Consider the following 19069-nt stretch of genomic DNA (forward strand, 5'->3'; position numbering starts at 1 on the left):
AATTTTTCAAAAATACAAAAATGAGAGATATAACATGTGCCGTAAAGTAAATTAAATAAGTAAATTAAATAAGTAAAGTAAATTAAGTAAAGTAAATTACTGACTAATCGCCAATAAACCAAAACACAACAACACATCTATTGTGTGTTTTTTCCATAGAGATATTTTTTTCGCGCTAACTACGACCGAAATCTTATTGGTCGCTAGTTGCTCCGCCCACACTGTGCCACATGTACAGTATAGTACAGAGATTGATCATGCATAACAAATGTCATTTATAATGTGAAAGATCGTGTGGTGTAGAACACAAATCTGAAAGCCATCCAGAAATTATTCATTTTTGTTTACAACGTACGATACATAGTACTCGTCATTATACATAATTCAAGATCAAGTAAGGTAAGTTCCACTGTCTTAAAAGCTTTCTTTATTTTTGTTTTTTATTGTTAATTGTAAATTGAAGATTATATTCGTCAACTGCATAGATCTACTAGGGTCTACGTGGACATTTATCGCAGGGACATTTGAATGAGCTCAGACCCGTATCTCAGGCGGCTGGATTGGCTGGTAAAGTGGTAGGCGCCTGAGCTGGGGCAGGCAGATGTGTGTGGTTGAGTGTAGTCCCTGTCAATGCCACTAAGGAACTATCACTAGGCCTATAGACTATGGATGGCGTAGACTATGGTGATGTACAGTAAGGGAGGATGAGGGCTAGGAATCCTTGTGTATTGACCTTTGAATGTGTGATTGTGTGCATGATAAAGCTGTTAAAATAACTTTATTTAGATACTCTAGAATCTAGATCAATATCACTTATCAGTCACTGAATTTTAATATCCTGTCCTGATCTTGATCACGATTCCAATGGAAATGAGTTCCACTTCCAGACTTAAAAAAAACAGAAGTTTTCAGACAATCTTAAATCTAGTCTCTAGAGACTTGGGACAGGTCTAGAGTCTAGATCTAGACTACTTCAAAATAATATTTGGTTGTTGGATAGCAACGCTGATGGCATAGCCTAGTAGAGGAAGACTGCCAAACTTCGGACACTTAAGACATAACGGGGGAAAACATTAAATTCTTTTTGAAATATTGAAAGACCAAATATACTATTAATATTGTGCAAATACTGTTCATTTATGTCATGTAAAAGAAAATTAGTAAAGGAAATGGAAAACTAGAATTATTTACTTACCCGCCGAACGTGTTTTCATTCCAAGCTTCGGACGTTCATGTGTAGCGCATGTATAGCGCGCGCGCTAAAGTGGGGATAATACGCATTCATCGGAGGTTTGGAAACGATCAAAAATCGTAAGACGGGGGTAAGTTTGACTGCGTTGATTTCATGAAAAAAGTATTATTTTCTCGTTTTGGGTAATTTAAGTTAGGTAGAACTATAATAAAGGTGTTTTTCACAACACTCACACAATATTTTGGTGCTAAAATCTTACGAAAGCGCTATTTTTTCGTAGTCAAAATGACACTCAATGTTGCCTGTCTGAAGCTTGGAAGAGCGCCATCTTCCGGTAGGGGAGTCTATCTATACCCCTAGCTCTGTGGTAACGGCCGCCATTAGAAACTTTCCGCGATAGAGTGAAAAAGTATCTCATAAGCTCCCATAATTTTGGCAGAAACCACCTGAAACATGCCAAGGATTTTGTTTGTACTGGTAATCGATATATTGGAGTCTCTACACCTTAACTCCCCTGTTAACGGACTGTGAAAATCTAGGTAACCTGAAATCTGTCTCTGAATTCGATGTTTGTTGTGAGTTTTGCAGACAGCAACCTGCCCAAACTTTCTGTATGTACTAACGATATCGGTTAGTAGTAGTATCGAATGCATGCAAGTTACCCGCCTGAGCTAGGCTCATATTTTGCGTTCTAGCCGTTGAAGTAATTTTTGTCCGAAAGTTTGGCGGTCTTACTCTACATGTAATTCTACTTTTACCGCGCATTTGCATCTACTTTCAACAAATCAAAACATCTTCAAAGTTCAAGTGTAGTCACACATACCGTAGACCAAAAACTTCAGTCTCTCATTCTATATCGTCGGTTGTTCCACTGAGACTACATGTACGTCTGGCTTCACTAGACCTCCGATTATAGAGACTGAAGTTCGTCCTATGGGGACTGTACGGAACAAATGGTTCGGTTTGGCTGGACCGCGATAAATGAGATATGCAACAAGATTTTCACTCTTTACATCCTCATAAATGCTGCAATATTACAATACCGGTAATTAGAGTCTATATTAAAAAATTAAAAATAACATATATATAGCTTTAGCTTATTTGACTTACGATAGCTTGGTTTTAGTTGATGAATATTCATTTTTCTTTTCGAACGTCCAGTAGCTACATGTATACATACGAGTCAGCCCGGCTTGACCCAGCGATATATGAATATTCATAAATGCAATACTAAACGAGTGCTCTGACTGGCCATTCGCGATGTTTTGGTAGGTTGACCCGGAAATATATCGGCCGCGGGGTCATGTACATGTAATTACTAATTCGAGTGCATGAACGTACTGTTTCACGGTTTTGAGATAAAAATTGGATAACTCATATAAGTAAGTCTGTAAATTTCGCATTTTTATAATAGGTTATTAAATTTTGATAACTGTAATTAGGAGAAAAATATAAAACCTATTTTATATCTGATTTAGAAATAAAAAAATTAGATCTAAATAAAGAATCGGGGGAGAAAATGTCGGGAGCCAACATTACAAAAAGATGTTCAGAATTGCTCTAGATTACCCCCACGGTGCGAGACCTGGAGTACCGTCTCTATTGGGGTATGTCAACAAATGTTAGTTTTATTAAAGAAATGACCCATATCAGACGGTTATTTCTGTCTAAGTCACACATAGCTGCATTACTATCCTGGCTGTGTAGTAAAAGCTGTGCTATTGATTCTCAACATTTCAAACACCACTGTACAAAACTCAACTGATTTCACTCAAAATCGGTCCTTTAGTGGCAATTTATGATACCGGTACCTAAATAGCAGTAAAATGCAATTTTTTTAACTTACCGATGTTAGAAAGAATAATTTAAAAATTCAAATTGTAAGTCTACTGTCAAACTTGCCGATCAGCCGCATCGGAATGATTATGTACATTTGTGTGTTATGAGTGTATTGACTATTCATGTATTCAAATGCTGCCTATTAACACGTAGTGCAGTGCTAGAGGTCAATACGCATTAGCATTGACTCCATGGGTGTCGATCTGTAACTGATACCTATTCATGTAAGGGGGATTATCTATTCATTCATCCCCCCCTGATGAATAGGTATTACGTAAGGATCGACACCCATGATTGACTCTCTATGCTTTGCTGGAGTGAGTGTAGTACTAGATCTAGACTACTGTAATAGATGTCTCGCCACAGATTTTACAATCTCTTTTATCTTTTATCGGTAATGTATCCACTCGACCACAACATCTTCACGATGATAATGAACTTAAGGAAATAAGGTGTGTTGTATACATGTATATGACAAGATGTTTCATTTTTTTTTAAATCTTTATTTCGTTCTTCTTCCTTTTGTTGCTTTTCCCTGCTACAGATAGAAATAATATGGTGATAAAGAAGATATGTTGCATGGGGGCAGGGTATGTTGGAGGTCCCACATGCTCGGTGATTGCCCTCAAATGTCCTGAGGTCACTGTCACTGTCGTCGACCTCAGCCAAGCTCGGATAGATGCATGGAATTCCTCTGATTTCAAGCTGCCTATCTATGAGGTAAGCTCATACAAAGAAAACATACAGCATTCTTAATCTTTTAGTTTAATTTTGATGTGGAAATCTTTCAAATGAAATGATGTTTGTCTGTTCTCTTTATCTTCAAGAACAAGATGTTAACTATTTTAAAAATCTGTTATATATTGTTTATAATTCTGTGTGCTCGTAAATACAAACTCTATCCAGTTATTACCATGTAGGATTCGCTAGGCCTTGTGTTATTGCATCATGGCACTTAGCACTTTACGCACTGAGTGGCGTACAGCAAGTTAATGCGCTCCCATTGGCTGACCGCTCGAGTGGTTTTTATTTTAAGTGAGAGAGGGCCCATATACATGTAAGCAAGGCAATGATGTTGACCATACAAAATCGTACAAAACACCCTGATATGTCATGCTTTATACTGGTGACGCACTTGACACATAACTGACGCACACTAGGCATAGGTACACAAATACACCTATACAATAGACAAATCGATGAACTTTTCAGTACAACTTGCGTGTTTGTACCAGTTAAATATGACGCAAACTAGAATTTTACAAAAAACAAGTACTACAACTTAGCTTTTTAATGATGTGTAAACAAATTGTACAAAATCAAGGTTTGACTGGGATATCATGAGTTTGGAATCAGATTAAACGAAAAATCGCAAGCTTTCTCCGCGTACTAATATCTTATAATGTTGAACAAATGGCAGCCAGCGATAGCCAATCAGAAGGGCCCTTCTGGGCAAATGAGGCTGAGACCAGTCCAGTCGTAAAGCGCATGCACGGATTGTAACTAATATGTAGGCCTACGCTACATGTACTTTTCTATGTGCATGGTCTATTTCTCTATTGTCTATAGATTCTTTTTGTAAATGTGGCATGCCAGCAAATGTGCCAAGTCGATATTAACCAGCTAACGTGGCATGACATATCAAAGTGACGAGAATGTAGAGTAATGGAGCTTTGATTATGCTGGTACCCTCAACATGTTTTTATGCATTCTTGACAGGTTTAGGCCGATGTTGATGGGGCAGTTTTAAAGCTAAAGACCAGTTATGGTCATGCGACTGCATTGTGAAAGAAACATTGTGAAATCGATCAGAAAAGGTTGATCATCTAGCATAGAAGTACTGCAAGGTTCTGGAATCATCAAAATGATAAGAAATTTGGCCAAGTCTTCATAAAGTTAGAATTACTGTACACTGAAAGATGTATATATGGGACTTCACACACGTGCGTGACACATGCATTTGTATCTCTCAACAGGCGAGAGATACACTAATTTACCAAATATATCAATTAGTAGGCGGTTTCCCGTCAACATTTTTATCATCATGTATTATTCAAAACATATTCTTTCACATGATTGGTAATAAGAGCTTGCATTTCATTTTTTGAAATTGGGGCGTTTCCAATACTGGTCTTTACCTTTAAAGTGTTCATTATTCAGGGCAGCGTTTCTCGAAACCGTCATAAGTACAAGTTCACCGACATCCCATTGAAACGTGTGTTAAACTTAATACACGCGTGTCAATGGGATGTCGGTGAACTTGTACTTATGACGGTTTCGTGAGACGCTGCCCAGGGTACTAACATAAAAAAATGAAAACTGAAAACTCAATGAAGCCATCACAATGTATCTTTTTTATTCATTTGAAAATAATTGCAAAAATATCTGAAACCAACAATAAGGTGTGTCGCTGAATAACTCTGTTGCCCTTAAAGATGGAATATTTTTTGTTCAACTCTTTTCATGAAATGATTGTGACAATACAATTTATTCTTGATAGATGAAGTTTATATCTTCTCATTCTCAGAATGTCCAAGGTTATTGATCAATCTATTAAAGAGTCATAGAGATTGATCAATAATCCTCTCAGAAGATTGTAAGCTTTATACCTTAAGAATAAACCGTATTGTAACAGTAATTTTAAAAAATAGGTACCGGTAAGAAAAATTCCATACATGTGTAGCCATATAAAATAAGCACTTTCACTTAAACATCATATCCTTTTTGTTTTAAACTGAAAATTAATAAAGAATGAACTGACCTAAAACTTGCATCGTGATCTTAACTCCCTTCCTTTTGAATGATAGCCAAGTTTGGAGAAGGTTGTAAGAGAATGCAGGGGAAGAAACCTTTTCTTCTCAACCGATGTTGATTCTGCAATCCAAGAGGCTGATCTCATATTCATTTCGGTCAACACTCCTACGAAGACATTTGGATTAGGCAAGGTAAGACTAACACCATCCACATTATATTCTGTAGCAAGAGAGAAATTATTTTGAATTAGAACTCTGCACATGGTATACATGGTAGGTTATCTGGGAATAGTAATAGTCTTAACTAAGACCATCATGGAGGAAGTTTATCTGAATTTACTTGTGTAAAAGTTGACAATTTTGGAACTTGTCAGTAAAAAAGTGGAGAATTCAGACGAATAAGATCTTTACAGATTGTTCTAGATTGAAGATTAGTTGAACTTTTAGGAATATTACAAATGTAAATTTGGAGCTCTTGTTTCTTTCTTCATTTCTATGTTGTCAATCGAGGGAATTTTTTTCTCTTATCGGTACTGTACACAACAATTTAGCCCTACCTATTATTTCATTTAAATTGAAAGATTAGACTATAAATAACTGAATACCGGTATACCATGTGATATGTGTATGTACAGCTTAAAGGTATAGACCAGTTCTGGTCGTGCGATTGCTTTGTGAAAGAAACATTGTGGAATCGATCAGAAAAGGTTGATCATCTAGCAAGTAAGTATTGGTGTGTACTGCAAGTTTCTTGAATCATCAAAATGATAAGAAATTTGGCCCAGTCCTGGTAAAGTTACAAGCACTGTACACAGAAAGATGTACATATGGGACTATGCGATATCTCTTCACGGTGGATAGATAATGTATGATGATTTACCAAATATATTAATTAGTAGGTGGTTTCCTGGCAAAAACTTTCACATGATTGGTAAAAAGAACTTCAATTTAATTTTTTGGAAGGGGGGTTGGGGGTTTCCAAAACTGGCCTTTACCTTTAAGGAAAAGAATTACAGGGGGGGGGGGGGGGGGGTTGTAGAAATGGAATTGATTATAATTGATGGCATATCTGCAGTTCAACAATAAATTTGGTATATGACCAGAAAGCTACCAAATGCATACAGACATTAATTTTACAAGAGAATTATTTATAAGCTTAAAGACCCTGTCGGAAGTGAAAAAATGAAATGGATGAATTATATATCAATGGAAAGCTTAGATAGGCCATAGATTACAATAATATCTAATAAATTATATTTTAGTTTCTGTCAGAGGAGGACCAGTTCTCTGCAAACTCAAAATCTATAGATTTGAAAATACAAACTTGGCGACCTCAAAACGAACTGTCAACTTGATAACAACATTTTATGTGGAGTGCGCATATTCACGATGACTTTGCATTGATAAATCACGGTTTATCGCCTCAGCTATATAGGCGAGCGGATCAGGTCGACATGTTATGTCGTCACCATAATTGTGGCAAATTTTACCCCTATTGACCAGTAACTTGTAGAGGTACGGAAAACATTGTTTTAAAATTGCTTTTGTGCAATACTGAATGGGAGAATATTTTGTATTCCTTTATATAATTGTATTCTACATTCATTCAGCTTTCCATTGATCGGATAGGGTCTTTTATCCAATTCAAAGCTTCAATAAGTAGCCTACATGTACTGGTACGTTAAATCCAAGATTCACAATCTTGCCGGTATCTTAGTACATTAAACGGTATAACTCTCTTTTACTCTTACCTGGTACATGTGCAGGGAAGGGTAGTGTATAGAACCAAGAGATGTCAATATTGACTAAGGGTTGGTAAAGGAATGGCACAGTGTCTATTTATTTGGTAATCTAAACCTATGGTCTACTCTTGAGTAGAATGCAAATGTCATAGTTTTTAGTAGTTATTTACTTTTTCTGATAGACTTATTAATAATAGGTAAGGGGAAAAGTTATCTTGGGTCATTAATTGTTTGAATTTTGAGAAGCAAAGAGAGCAAATGCCATCTGATACTCTAATTTTGATGATGAGTACACTTACATGTAGGTATGGGAGTAAATTCCTTCTTAATTTATTGCTTTTCAACAGGTTTTTTTTTTTATTAATACTCCAGAATTCTCCATAAATTTCCAGTTTTCTGAATATGACTTGATTATTTTGTTTGCATCAGTCAATTAATGCAACCTCGATACTAATGTACATCTAAACACAAGTGGAGTGTAGTTTTGTGTTGAAGTGGTGAATTTCCCTAGGAATGATGTCACAATTTGCAATAGGATGCCCGATCTTAAAGACAACACCTTGCAGTTCTTAGCTGTGTAACTTTTTTATGTTTCTATAATGAATATTGAATGACCTCCAAATAATCCGTTTTTAAATATGACAGCTGATACGACTCCAAAAAGAAGAAAACAGGATTACCAGGTTGTTTATCATACAATATCTATTCCCCCCATGGACGTGTCTACTTTACTATGTTATATTTTATTGCTCCGACATACAGGCATGTATGCTCTGGCGTCAATTGCCATATCTTCAAAGATATACATGTAGGATAAGGGTTGCAATTAGATTTGGGGTTAGGATTCGGTATATTATGCATGTAGTGTTTGGTCACAATCATAATTATAATCCTTTAGGTCAGTCAGGAATGACATTACCGTAATTAACGTTGTATAAACCGCCCTCGTGTATTAACCGCACCCCTCTTTTTCGCCCTTAAAAAACAGTAGAGGACCTAGTGGTACCTTGTGGTATGCCGTGTAATAGAAGAAAAATTGGAGGAATTATTTTTATCAACTACATATTGAAATCTATCAGAAAGATTACTTTCAAACCAAGATGACAGACAAATTTGAGTGTTGTTCTAGTTTCCGAGTGGTGAATCAACACACCGATTACTGAGCTGGGAGACATTGCCAGGCATAGCGCCAAGTCGGGTGTACCGTGTATAAACCGCACCCCCGACTTTGAATTTTTTTTCGGCGGCAAAAAGGTGCGGTTAATACACCGTTAATTACGGTACGTTTACAGGTCGATCGCCTGTCTGATTATCAAGATATTTATGATTGGAAATCAAAATTTAGTTTTTCATTTTCTGGTCGTTATAACACTACAGTCTATTGGGGAAATGCGTATGGTAAAACCGGTCACTCAAAGATTTTTACTTTTTTGAGGCACTTCATGATCATTTTGAAGCGCAATTCTTTTAGGGGTTCAATATTACACCATATTACAGACACTGATAACACGTAGGGCCATGCATCTCAGATTTAACATTGTTAAACGATGCCTTAAAGTCATGACCGTACTCTAATTTTCCCCAATGATGTTATATCTAGGGCAGAGCAGCAGACCTGAAGTACATTGAGGCAGCAGCACGTCGTATTGCTGATGTAGCTACCTCGGATAAGATAGTGGTTGAAAAGAGCACAGTACCAGTCAAAGCTGCACAGAGTATACAGAGAATACTCACAGCAAATACCAAGCCAGGCTGCAGATATGAGGTATTCAATACTTTTATCTCCCAACTTCTTCCTTTGTTTCCACTACTTAGATATATTTTTGTATATATATATATATACAGTATATATATACATATCACTCTCCTTGATTTGTTGTTGTTGATGATCTTGATATAGTTGTTGTTTATGTTGCTGTTGTTGCTGCTGTTGTGGATGTTGTTCTTAATCAGATTTTACAGGAAATAGCATCAAGGACTTTCTATCTTATTCCGTCGATATGTACATGTACATGTTCTTGAAGGATAGCTGTCTTTCCTTAGAGGCATTTCTAGATTCATTTTATTTTATTTTGGTTTTGATATTTTTTTATTCTTTATACTATTATCTATTTTCCCCCTTGAAAGAAATTACTATGTGCTTTTGTGTGTTTTCATCACTACCTATTGTAGCATTTGGCCTTTAAAAAAAAAGGTGTTGTATTGCCCTTTAGGTGCCAAAACATGGGTAGGTCAGTCAGAATTTTTTTTTTTTTACTCCTTCTTTGGGCTTTTATTTCTCATTTTTAAATGCCTTAATACCAGTAAATTTTTTATATTAAATCTTCTCTTTTTTTTTTTAAATTAAAAATTAAAAAGCAGACTGTAGATTTCAAGATTTTTGGGCCGGTCGCAAAGGGCAATACAACATCTTTTTTTTTAGGCCTTATTTGAAATTGTTCCTGATTTTTTGTTATCCCAGGTGCTGTCCAATCCAGAGTTCCTAGCAGAGGGGTCGGCCATCAAGGATTTATTGGAACCAGACAGGGTACTCATAGGAGGGGATACTTCTCACAGCGGACTAAAGGCCATTGATGAACTTGCATCCATCTATGTGAACTGGGTACCAAAGGATCGTATCATCAAGACAAATACGTGGTCTTCGGAACTCTCCAAGTTGGTAGGTTCAACAGCTCAAAAACGTATCCTGCCAATGGGATGGTAGACTAGAACATGCTCTTTGTTCTGTGATAGTGATATAGGAGATATACATTGGGAAAGTATGTAACCCTCCATGTACGCATAGCCTGTAGATAATAAGAGGTTATATGGGCTATTGTATTTGCATAAATCTGTTTTAGAAAAAATGATAATGATTTTAAAATCCTCATTTATGCCTTTGTCCACTGAAGATGGTGCACAATGCCATCATCTTCAATGGTAAATTACCAGCCAGATTAAGATTATTTTTTTTAATAAAGCTTTCATGTAATTGGTAATGTTGCATACAGTTTTTCAGGGATGTTTAGACAAGTGAAACCTACCAGAAAACTCTGAAATTTGAAAAATATCCCCAAGACTAAATATCTTAATCTTTACATTTTTTCAGCTGTTATCCAGTTTTACAGAAATGTCATGTTTTTCATCCGTAGAGTGTACTTTCATTTTTTTGTCTCAACTTTTTAAAAATACTTTTATTTGATTAAGTAAGAATAACGCTTTTCATTGTTACCAGAGCCAACCATTTCCTTTGATAAATTTTTGTTGAACTTTGTAGGCTGCCAATGCATTCTTAGCTCAGAGAATTTCCAGCATCAACTCGATCAGTGCAGTATGTGAGGCAACGGGCGCTGACGTGAGCGAGGTAGCACATGCCATCGGTATGGACTCTAGGCTAGGACCAAAGTTCCTCCAAGCAAGTTTAGGTAAGAGAACTTTAAATGCTTTTTTTTTTTTTTTTTGATACACACATGATTTTATCATTTTCTTTTGATGTAGCTAAATTGATAGTAATGAGGGGTACACTTTACCATTTCATCGTTGTATTTTTTGTTGAATGTTGGATTAGGAGGTTGCTCCCCTCTCTCTCTCTCTCTCTCTCTCTTTCTCTCTCTCTCTCTCTCTCTCTCTCTCTCCATGTCATTGATTTGATTTTATATTTTGAATTTTTGTTCTTTGATTATGTAAATAATTCAAAACAGAATATAAATGCACGTAGCCTTGAAACCGCCCTCTCTCTCCTCTCTCTCTCTCTCTCTCTCTCTCTCTTATGGTTCATTCTTCCTCTACCTTTACACCCAACTCTTTTTCCTGGTCCCTTCATTCTTCTCTCTCAGATTGTTTATTCAAACTCTGTCTTCACCTCATTTAATTCCACTCTTTGCCAGCTTCTACATGTATGCTTCTAATATGTATTGTGTAATGCACCGATGATAGCACTGTCGCATAAATGTAAACACTGCTGACATTAGGCATCTTCACTGCAAATAATCTGTAATCCTTTGCAATTTTGACATGATTCTCGTACTTTCTCATCAGGTTTCGGGGGTAGCTGTTTCCAGAAGGATGTTTTAAATCTTGTGTACCTCTGTGAAGCCTGCAATATACCAGAAGTGGCACAATACTGGCAGCAGGTGAGTCTTTATGGAATGAGAAAAAATTAATCCTTGTCTAGTGACTTATTTGAAGGTACTTGTATACATACATGTAGCATGTATATTGCGGTACGTGATATATGAACATTTGCAAATAAACAATTAGTCTAGAAGTGTTATTGTTTACTAAAGATACAGCACAGCTTAAAGAAGTAACATAGTTCTACCAGGAATACTTAATTGTCAAATGATTGTCTTTTCCATCTTTGTGTTTAGGTGATTGACATGAATGATTACCAGAGGAGGCGGTTTGCCAACAAGATCATCGCTTGTCTGTTCAACACGGTGACAGACAAGAAGATAGCCATCCTTGGCTTTGCCTTCAAGAAAGATACAGGTGACACAAGGTAAATATGCATTATCTAACGAGGATTATCAGGTATTATAATCACCAAACCTGCCAACCCTTCCGAATAATCCGTAATATTCTGATTTTCTGGATTTTTAGGTCCTGAAATTCAGAATATTCTGATTTTTCGAAATACCAATTTTTTATTTATTTGTTGTATTATTTTTTTAATATTTTTCTTAATTTTTGTTGTTGTTGCTTAAGCCAATTTAAACTTGTTTCATGTGTCGCGATTTGAATGTTCACGTATTGCATGCGTTAAATGGCTGCATGATCGAGCAGCGAATTTGTATTCGCTTTTTTTGTGTACAGATTTACCGCATATTGCCAGTTACACTGCTGCTGCATTATTTTCTAATGTTGGCAGGCATGTATCACCCCCTCCCCCCCCCCCCCCCCCCTCCTCCATCTTTAAGTTAGTGGCTATCTTTCTTTTTATTTTATTTTTTAAAATGTTTATTCTTTACATGCGTTGTTTCCTTTCTTTGGGGATGTTTGGCACATTATCTAACCATAATTGCTCCATGGTCATTTTCATACACAAGTCAAATTTGTAACTCTGGGCCCTGTTTCATAAAACTTGTTATTAATAACAAATGCTAAATTTATATGACAAATTTGCTTTCAGCCAATCAGATGCCATGATTTCAGTGGCTTATAATAGTAGCTTGTAACTTGTTATTGATATCAAGTTTTATGAAACAGGGCCCTGGACCAAACATCTCACCCTAAACTTGGTTTTAAACAAAATGACAACCCTTTAAAGCAGTGAAACCTTTTTTTGATGGAATAAAGACAGGAGGATGCTAGGAGCAATCTGGCTGGACCAAATGTTTGATCATCACTATTTTGTTCTTTCATTTCTTTTATTCATGCTAATATTAGATCACTTTGGCCCAAATTCACAAAGGAGGTTTGTCGACAAACCTAGGTTTATGTGCACGCGTTTCGACGTATTTTTACAGACCAAGGTTTGTAAAAAAATGTGTTGAAACGCTTCATATAACGCACATAAACCTAGGTTTGTCGAGAAATCAGGCCTTTTTGTTTAAATTCTTGTCCATGCCTCCTCTTTGTCCATTCTTTCACGACTTCTCTAACCAGTTTAATAGAAAGAAACTGATTCATCTTTATTAACGTATGGATGATCTTAGTAATCTAGTTTCGATGGTTTCTTTATTTTTCTTCTTATCTTTATGTCATCACAGAGAGTCTTCCAGCATCTACCTCAGTAAATTCCTGATGGACGAGGGCGCCAAACTCAGCATTTACGACCCTCAGGTCGCGCCTGCTCAGATTTTGTGTGAGCTTACCAACCCCAGTATATCAGCAGATCCTGAAAGAGGTTAGTATAACAACTATCCTACATTTCCAATAATGGTTACTATTGGGGTCACCTATTGCGCATAGCTTTAACCAGAACCTGTCAAGACAGTGCAGAGCTGCCAACTAGTTAAAATTAACGATCATTACGGCAGTACGGAATGTTGTCTAAACATTACAGATTTTTTTTTGTGGCGTAAATATGATTTATCGTAGCGAGTGTTGTGCAGTATGGCGGCCATCCAACACTCGCTGAGAAAAAAGGAAAAGTATCAAATATTCTCTTAATAGAAGCCAATTTTTCATGGAAAACTTATGTGTTGTGTGACCTGAAAATCAATATTTAGCAACTTTGTGTGAGTAAAATCACCAAAACTTCAGATAATGATGCGCGCATGCGTCTGCGCAGTTTTGGCGTGCTGTTTTTTATAGATTCATAGCGCCACATAGGAAATTACTGATTTTGAGCCTTGTGATTACTGATTTTCTGTCCTGGAGGTTGGCAGCTCTGACAGTGTATACATGTATGTACTTTATGACATAAATCAGCCCCATGCTGTTTGTATGGCTAGTGTATTGGTTATACGAGTTGCAGAATGGTGAGAAAGGGTCCTTTAAAGGCATCATCTAACAATGTTAAATCCGAGATGGATGACACTACGTGTTGAAGCCCAAAAATGTGATCTTTGAGTGACTAGTTTTACCATACTCATTTCCCCCGATAGGCTAGTGCTATCAAAAACGTTGGGAAAACAGTTTTTGAAAGTGCAATTTCCAATCATAAATATCTTGATAATCTGGCAAGCGATCGGCTTGTACAAAGTAATGGGATTCCTGACTGACCTAAATTTTTATAATTATGATTGCAGCATGAGCTAAATCCAGGATCTTGAGGCAAAGATATCCAATCCCTTTAATTAATGATAATTGCTGTGTATAGGGGCCGTTATGGTGGTGGTGGTTATTTTTTTTTACCTGACTGCTAAGAAAGAGGTGTATCTTATTTTGAATGATGATCTTCATGTACTAATTGTACACATATATGTATAGCAGCTACTATGGAATAGAGGTGTATCTTATTTGAATGTCTTGAATGTTAGGCTTCCTGGGAGAATTTTCAATTGATTATAAAGAAATTTTTGTCTTGCACCCAGCAGGAACAAAAACATCATGTGCTCGATCTTGTAATTGAAAATAATTTTTTTGTTTAAAGTCGAGTCAGAATGAGTTACAAGAGCCGAGGTATTTGTTTCCAGTCTACCATGACTGCCAGTGATGGCCTGGTGGTAGAGTGTCACTGCCCGGCAAACAGTAGACAGCAGGTTTGCTGGTTCCCAGATTTTCTCTGGCATGTTGTTAATTTACAAGATCGAGCACACAATCTTTATCTACTGGGTGCAACCCAAAAATTTCTTTACAACGATTATTTGAATCACAATGTAGTTGAAATACCTATAACAAAAAAATACTGGTATTGGTATGCAAAGTTAGATTAAGCTTTTAGGCTGGTAGTAATCAACTGTAGCTTTGACTGCAAGTGTGACAAAGCTTTGCCACGTTTGATCTTGCATAATCACCATGCTTTTGGCTGGGAGAAGAACAATTCTGAATTATTGTGTGTACTGATGTTCATGCCTTCGCCCTAAAAAAAAATGTTGCATAGCCCTTTAGGTGCTAACACCTGGTTTGGTCCATTAATTTTTTACTCTTGTAAATCTACTGATATTCAGGGTATATGCTATGAAAATTTTCTGTAATCATAGTACCTGCTACTTTAGAATGAGATTAAAATTATTTATTTTTAGATTGAATAATATTTTATGAACAAAAACTATGTTTGAAATCTTTCTAGTATTTGCAAAATTTAATAGTATATCTTAATTTTATGTTTGATAGGTCCCAGAACATGCATGGTGGCAGATTGAAGTCTGTTATTACAGTGTACATGTACATTCTGTTGGCATTTTTCTTTTTTTTTAAATTGTGAAAGGATTGAGAGTAGATGAAGTATTTGAACAACTATTTTCACCCTTCTAAGATCTGTCTCTATCTTTTGTTGTTTTTCCATCTCAGTTGAGAAGCTTGTAACCATACACTCAGATCCCTATGAGGCTCTGAAGGGAACCCATGCATTTGTGGTTTGCACAGAGTGGGATGAATTCAAGGTAGGCTTTCGTCTTTACTTTTGATCAAATTACATTGTCTATGTACCTTTTGTTCTTAGTTATTTGTGTCTGGTAAAGGAATCTCATTCCAAGATAATTTGTTTTGTCTTGTTTTCTTTTTAGTGTTTGTCTTGTCGTTTTTTTTTGTTTTGTTTTTCTATGTTTGTTCATGTATATCTGACAATGAAATACCAATCAACGATTATATTGTGGGGTTATTCATACAAAAACAAATCATTGAAATCCTCATTTCACTGATGATCGTAGACCCATAGATGCATATTAAATATAGGGTGTCATATTTAGTCCTTAAAGAGAAGGGTGGGTTCTGGGAAGAGGTAAAAAATAATTTGTGAGCGTTATCATTGTTATTAATATGCAAGTGTAGAAGAACCTCAGATTAAAATGTTTCCTGAAAAGCATGGCTCCTCAAATGCCTTAATATTTTAAATATGGCATGTAACCGCATACAAATCAGGACAGATTTTTATGCCACATTTTCGTGTAGTCCCATATACATCTTTCTGTGTACAGTGCTTGTAGATGTAACTTTACCAAGACTGGGCCAAATTTCATATCATTTTCAATGATTCCAGAACCTTGCAGTACACACCAAAACTTATATGCTAGATGATCAACCTTTTCTGATCGATTCCACACTGTGTCTTTCATGATGCAATCGCATGACCAGAACTCAACTTTATCTTTAAATTTATGCTCTAACACTTTCCCTGGAAAGTAGCATATTGGACTAGGAGGTATGCAAATGTGCACATGTATTTAATTGTCAATAACTCGCATGTGACAGAAATTCTATTTAATATAATTTTATATTTTTACAACCGCATCATAAACAGGATTACGACTACCTACGTATCTACAAAGACATGCTCAAGCCTGCCTTCGCATTTGACGGCAGACGACTCCTTGACAGCTCCCTCCTCGAGAATCTCGGCTTCCACGTAGAGGTCGTAGGTCGTAAGAGCTGGAAGAACGGTATCCTACCCGTCACTCCATAGAGGAGATTGTTATCCTTTCTCTGTGGTATAAAGTGTTTATATCTTATTGACGAAAAATGCCAAACAGCACAAACTCATTACCTTCTATATCCATTCTAACTCCATAGAGTACAACATGTCCTGTTCAGTATTCAGTAGATGTGGCATTATTCTATTACAAATGTATAGATTTTGTTTAGTTGTGTGCCTTTTATATAACTGTATCATGCAATACAACTCTCTTTTTATACCAAACAAATTGTAGTTCTGGCAGATGTGTTTCCTGTGCAAGTACATGTATGTATACTTCATTGTAGAATAATCATGTATTTTTTAATAATTTTGTAACTTTAAGGAATTTGGGATACTGGTATAGATTAAGAAACAATAAAGTTATATCCTTGACAGGAATTTGAGTGTTTTTCTATTTTTGCATTTGTTTTACATGAACCAGATTTTCATTGTAGAATAATCGTGTATATTTAATTTTGTAACTTTAGTGAATTTGGGATATACAGTGTAAATGTTATGCATTTCAAAGCAATTATTATGTTGTTGTTATGTTTGTAAGTTGCTGTAAGTGTGTGCTCTATGGCTTCAAAAGAGATATATCTCTTTTCTTTTTGTGACCAAATTAAGCATTGTTTGTTTTGTATTCATATGCCTTTTAAGCTATGAATAATTTAATATATGAAAGATAAGAATGTTTTAGTAGCAATTAGCAAATATATATATTTATAAAATTATTGATGTAATTTAAGGGCAGATGACAATGGGTGAATATTTCTCTTAAAGTATGAATCTAGAATTTATTTGATAAGCTATCCTAGATTTATTTGCAGAAGACTTTCTCACGAAGCCTTACCATCTATTAACATTTGTCTACACTTTGATAGTGGGATAAAAGGTCTGTGACATGTACATGTACATACAATATGTACAAAGTATACATCTACATGTGTAAAACGTTGTAGCTACAAGTGCATCCTTGTGGTTATTCAATGAGGCAAAATGTCTCATTATTTTCCTACAAAAAGAGCTTCCAAAAACAATTTCCCTGATCATATCTCCCACTTATCTATAAAATTTCCTTGCATTTTTCTACTATTCTAAAGAAAACTGAGCAGTTCCTGTTACTGACAAATAGATGACACATTAGTGCCGTATGCAGCTATGTAGAATTTAAAGGGGGAGTATGCAGTAACTCTATATGAACAGATTAAAGTAAAATAGTATTAATTTTGTCATTCCACACTTTGTGTAAGGTAATTTAATATGATTTATTGAATGAAGACCAAATTGAATCATGAACGTGTATGTTTAGAAATTAGATGGATGTTACAATGTGTATGTATTATTTATGGTGTTATTTCCAATACCTTTTATCCCATTTTGAATTTGTGTTTTTATACTAAAATGTAATTTATTTAAAATGGGATATACATCACCTTGAACACTGCGTTTTCTCTGTCTGTCTCTCTCTCTCTCTCTCACATACATGTATGCACACTCTCTTTCTCCTTGTTTCCATTTATGTTTGTCTCTCTCTCACTATCTCTCTCTCTCACTCACTCACTCTTCTTCTCCTTGTCTCTCTTTTTGTCTCTGCCTGTATCCTCACATCTCGCTTATTGCTTTTTTTTTCTATCTATTAAATCAACCTACATTGCATTTGTAACAAGACATTCTAAATGATTAAATACATGTATGTCTTCAACAGGTATTTGATAGTATCATATTTTTTCATATTTTTTTATGATATACTTTTTCTATTTTTTTGGAAACGAAAGGACCCCTCGATGCATAATTTATTTATTTTTGTACTATTTTCTAAATCTTCTGCTTTTAGTACTCCTTTTGATTGTACTCTTCTATGCTGCTTTCTTTGAAAAGAAGTTAACAAGGTGATTTTGAAACTATTTAGTAATAAAGAGCATTGTATGACTTGTGTGATTGAATTTCCTGACATGCTAGACAATTTTTTGGGATAGTAATAGGAATATATTTAGCCTTTATATAAGAAGAAAAAAAAAAAAATATGTAAAATAGAAATTATGGATTTTGGATTTTGAAAGTAAAGGGGCAAAAGATTGAAATAAAAGTGTACAGTAATATACATGTATTTATACTATGGTATGTAGAGGTAAATAGAACTTTTTCATTTTTTTTTTTTTGGAGGGGGGGGGGGGAGGGGGCTACACTGTACATGTACTTTCAATAGTTTAAGTATCATTTGAATATAACATCAAAATCCAGTTTGGTCTTTCATTTCTCCCCATCAAGTTGAGCATTGAAACTCAAATCAAGTAATGTTGAGATGACTTATGATATATTTTTGTAAGAACAATATATATTTTAATAATTTCAGGGTAGTTGATAGAAATCATGTCGAAACAAAGTATAATATGTGTTATACAGTTAAGAATTTCTAATATCAATAAAGTTTTGATTAGTTATTGGTATTTAAGTACTGTTGTATTGAGTAGGTGTAATGAAACTGACTTATGGCATAAAATACTCACTGTAGTTCATTTCGGCTGAAGTTATGTTGTAAAATAATGAAATACCTGTCATA

The 19069-nt window shown here is 35.5% G+C and overlaps 1 protein-coding gene across 4 annotated transcripts; it reads left to right on the forward strand.

Moving 5' to 3' along the window:
• The first annotated feature begins 268 nt into the window (after window positions 1-268).
• On the forward strand, window positions 269-17948 carry LOC579664 (UDP-glucose 6-dehydrogenase). 4 transcript variants are annotated; one of them, XM_030976298.1, is made up of 11 exons: window positions 269-399; window positions 3576-3751; window positions 5839-5976; window positions 9127-9291; window positions 9988-10185; window positions 10783-10930; window positions 11544-11638; window positions 11876-12006; window positions 13217-13353; window positions 15405-15496; window positions 16354-17948. In XM_030976298.1, exons 2-11 carry the CDS (start codon window positions 3587-3589, stop codon window positions 16513-16515), a joined length of 1431 nt encoding a protein of 476 aa, XP_030832158.1. In that variant the 5' UTR covers window positions 269-399; window positions 3576-3586; the 3' UTR covers window positions 16516-17948. The 4 variants fall into 4 exon arrangements, with proteins under 4 accessions (XP_030832158.1, XP_030832159.1, XP_030832156.1 ...); XM_030976299.1 differs by having other exon boundaries at window positions 275-394; XM_030976296.1 differs by lacking the exon at window positions 269-399 and adding an exon at window positions 651-684.
• Window positions 17949-19069: the final 1121 nt, after the last annotated feature.

The sequence above is a fragment of the Strongylocentrotus purpuratus genome, unplaced genomic scaffold (genome assembly GCF_000002235.5).
Source record: "Strongylocentrotus purpuratus isolate Spur 01 unplaced genomic scaffold, Spur_5.0 spur5_scaffold_9, whole genome shotgun sequence".
NCBI classification, from domain to species: domain Eukaryota; kingdom Metazoa; phylum Echinodermata; class Echinoidea; order Camarodonta; family Strongylocentrotidae; genus Strongylocentrotus; species Strongylocentrotus purpuratus.

Excerpts from the sequence above, each read along its gene's own strand:
- LOC579664 (XM_030976296.1), top strand. Across the intron at positions 5,977-9,126 it reads AGACATTTGGATTAGGCAAG|GGCAGAGCAGCAGACCTGAA; the intron begins GTAAGACTAACA and ends TGTTATATCTAG. Across the intron at positions 13,354-15,404 it reads ATCAGCAGATCCTGAAAGAG|TTGAGAAGCTTGTAACCATA; the intron begins GTTAGTATAACA and ends TTTCCATCTCAG.